Source organism: Nanorana parkeri, unplaced genomic scaffold (assembly GCF_000935625.1).
Source record: "Nanorana parkeri isolate BGI_ZX_2015 unplaced genomic scaffold, ASM93562v1 scaffold2178, whole genome shotgun sequence".
NCBI classification, from domain to species: Eukaryota; Metazoa; Chordata; class Amphibia; order Anura; family Dicroglossidae; genus Nanorana; species Nanorana parkeri.
The window spans coordinates 79993-83047 of record NW_017308446.1 but is presented as its reverse complement, the minus strand read 5'-3'; the positions used below and the strand labels follow the sequence as shown (position 1 = coordinate 83047).

General features: G+C 52.4%; 1 protein-coding gene across 1 annotated transcript in view; it reads left to right on the top strand.

Annotated features, from left to right (window-relative positions):
- NCSTN (nicastrin) overlaps window positions 1–3055 on the top strand; it is a 15576-nt gene that overhangs the window by 9395 nt on the left and 3126 nt on the right. Inside the window, 6 exon segments of the mRNA XM_018572936.1 lie at window positions 625–842; window positions 927–1004; window positions 1094–1263; window positions 2270–2372; window positions 2516–2608; window positions 2754–2841. Coding sequence (XP_018428438.1) covers window positions 625–842; window positions 927–1004; window positions 1094–1263; window positions 2270–2372; window positions 2516–2608; window positions 2754–2841 — 750 coding nt within the window.

Genomic DNA, 3055 nt, shown 5'->3' with positions numbered 1-3055 from the left:
TTGCTGACTCCTGAGATATCCAGGTGCCCGGCATTGACCAATACAAAGTGTTCCGGTCAGAAGTTCTGAGCAGAACCCCCATAACTGAGTGTTAGGTGGTAAAACAAGCAAACCCAAATCTGAACGCACCTTCTGCTTTTATTAATGTGTGGTCCTGTCATGTGCCGCCTCCGGAGTATTCTATCGTTTTCATTGCAGAAGAGGAGGGGGGGGTCCATGTAGTTGCCTGGGTGACATTGACACTATTGGGTGTCTATATGTGGGGTCCTCTCATGCTGCAGATGGGTGGAAGGGGGTAAGAAGGGATGGGTGGAAGGGAGCTTAAGAGGGAAGAGTGAAAAGACGTTAGATAGGATGGATGGACAGGGTTAGGAGGGATGGGTGGATGGGAATAGATGGTTGGGATGGAAGGGGTTTAGGAGAGAGGGGGCGCAAGGGGGTATAGGAGAGATGGAGGGATGGGCGGAAGGGGGTTTAGGTTCTGCTTTGCCAGTAGATGGCCTTTAATTAGCCAAATGCTTGTTCTGGGCGAGTGACTTAATAGGAACCTGTTTTTCGGCCTTGCAGGGTAAAGCGTTCACTTTAATGCTCCCTACCTTCCCCCGGAAATCACTTCTGTTTTCCGGGGGCAAATGTTGACTTTCCTCTCGATGACAATGTCCTGGTGACGGCGGTCACCACGTTTTACAAATCTCTGTCGGCGCTGGCTGTACGTGACGCCTCTTCTGTTCCCGCAGGAAGCGTTTGACTACATCGGCAGCTCGCGGATGGTGTACGACATGCAGAAGGAGCGGTTTCCTGTGCGCCTGAACAACATTCACTCGTTTGTGGAACTCAGTCAGGTACTTCCAGTTCAAATGGAATACAAATCTAAACTCTGTAATCTCCGTAGCCACCCTCGTGTAATGTTCTCATTTGTCCTGCAGGTGGCGCTAAGAAACAGCTCCGTCCTATGGGTTCACAGTGACCCGGTCTCTCGGAAAAACGAGACGGTGGACACGGAGGTATTTATGGGGGGGTGGCATAGCGCTGATGTGTTGGTTGACTTCTATTAGCCATAGTGATATTCTTAGACCTCACTCTCCCCCTGCAGGTGCAGCATCTGATCCAGGCCTTGAAGACGGCAAGTAAAGGGAGCAACGTGACCCTGCAGGAGGTGGACACGTCTCAAGCCCTACCGCCGGCATCTTTCCAGCGTTTCCTAAAAGCTCGAAATATCCCCGGGGTGGTGCTGACCGACCACAGGGCTGCCTACCAAAACAAGTGAGTTCTTTCAGCCCACATAAGAGCACGCTGGGGACTATTTTGGGCTAGAGCAGTGGAATGTGGGCCCCTCTCCCACTGACCAACAGTCTGAGGTTACACCTCTCCCACTGACCAACAGTCTGAGGTTACACCTCTCCCACTGACCAACAGTCTGAAGTTACACCTCTCCCACTGACCACCGGTCTGAGGTTACACCTCTCCCACTGACCACCGGTCTGAGGTTACACCTCTCCCACTGACCACCGGTCTGAGGTTACACCTCTCCCACTGACCACCGGTCTGAGGTTACACCTCTCCCACTGACCACCGGTCTGAGGTTACACCTCTCCCACTGACCACCAGTCTGAGGTTACACCTCTCCCACTGACCACCGGTCTAAGGTTACACCTCTCCCACTGACCACCAGTCTGAGGTTACACCTCTCCCACTGACCACCGGTCTAAGGTTACACCTCTCCCACTGACCACCGGTCTAAGGTTACGTCTCTCCCACTGACCACCGGTCTAAGGTTACGTCTCTTCCACTGACCACCGGTCTAAGGTTACGTCTCTTCCACTGACCACCGGTCTAAGGTTACGTCTCTTCCACTGACCACCGGTCTAAGGTTACGTCTCTCCCACTGACCACCGGTCTGAGGTTACACCTCTCCCACTGACCACCGGTCTAAGGTTACACCTCTCCCACTGACCACCGGTCTGAGGTTACACCTCTCCCACTGACCACCGGTCTGAGGTTACACCTCTCCCACTGACCACCGGTCTGAGGTTACACCTCTCCCACTGACCACCGGTCTGAGGTTACACCTCTCCCACTGACCACCGGTCTGAGGTTACACCTCTCCCACTGACCACCGGTCTGAGGTTACACCTCTCCCACTGACCACCGGTCTGAGGTTACACCTCTCCCACTGACCACCGGTCTGTGGTAACAAGTGAGGGGAGTTTTGTATACCAGAAGGAGTGGAAGGCCCCCATATTAATAAGTATGTGCTCTCTCTCCTCAGGTATTATAATAGTATGTATGACACGGCCGAGACCATCAAGATGGACTATCCAAGTGGAATGTCCAAAGACGAAGCCCTGGAATATGTTACCGAAACAGCCCAGGTAAGAGGACGCTTAAAGGCAACCGTCGTTGTGGCAGGTGTTCTGTAGTCCTGTCCTAGCTTGCACCTACATAATCCGCAATGGTCTTCTCTGTACACTGGTACATTCCTGCAGGTGATCCCGATCTTCGTCTTCTGTTGCAGGCTCTGTCTGAAGTTGCCACCGTGCTGGCCAGAACGTTATACCAGCTAGCAGGAGGAAATGACACCGCGGACATTCAGGCGGACCCCCGCACGGTAACTTATGACATCTGATTGGATGGTTGTATATACAGTAGAGGTACCTGTGGGCTTGCTACCACGGGCAGCTTGTTACATAATGTCTGGGGTCTTGGTAGTGTTGTTAGGTGGCTTGTGTGGCACATTATGTGTATTCCTGCAGGTGACCCGCATGCTCTATGGGTTCCTGGTGATGTCCAATAACAGCTGGTTCCAGTCCATTATTCGGTCGGAATGGAAGGACACTTTGGGTAAGACCAGCATGCTTTGCTCTCTGGTGCTCAGTTTTTCTTTTGTGAAGCTGAACTGCAGACCTACAGCTTGATACACTGCGCAATGTATAACTCTCAGGCATGGGTTCCACTCCCTTCTACTCCCTGCAGCCTTCCCGTGGGAGGGTCCGGTGTATCCTTTATCTACCTTTTTAACATGGACGAACCCTTTAAAAAAGGACCCTAAAAGAAA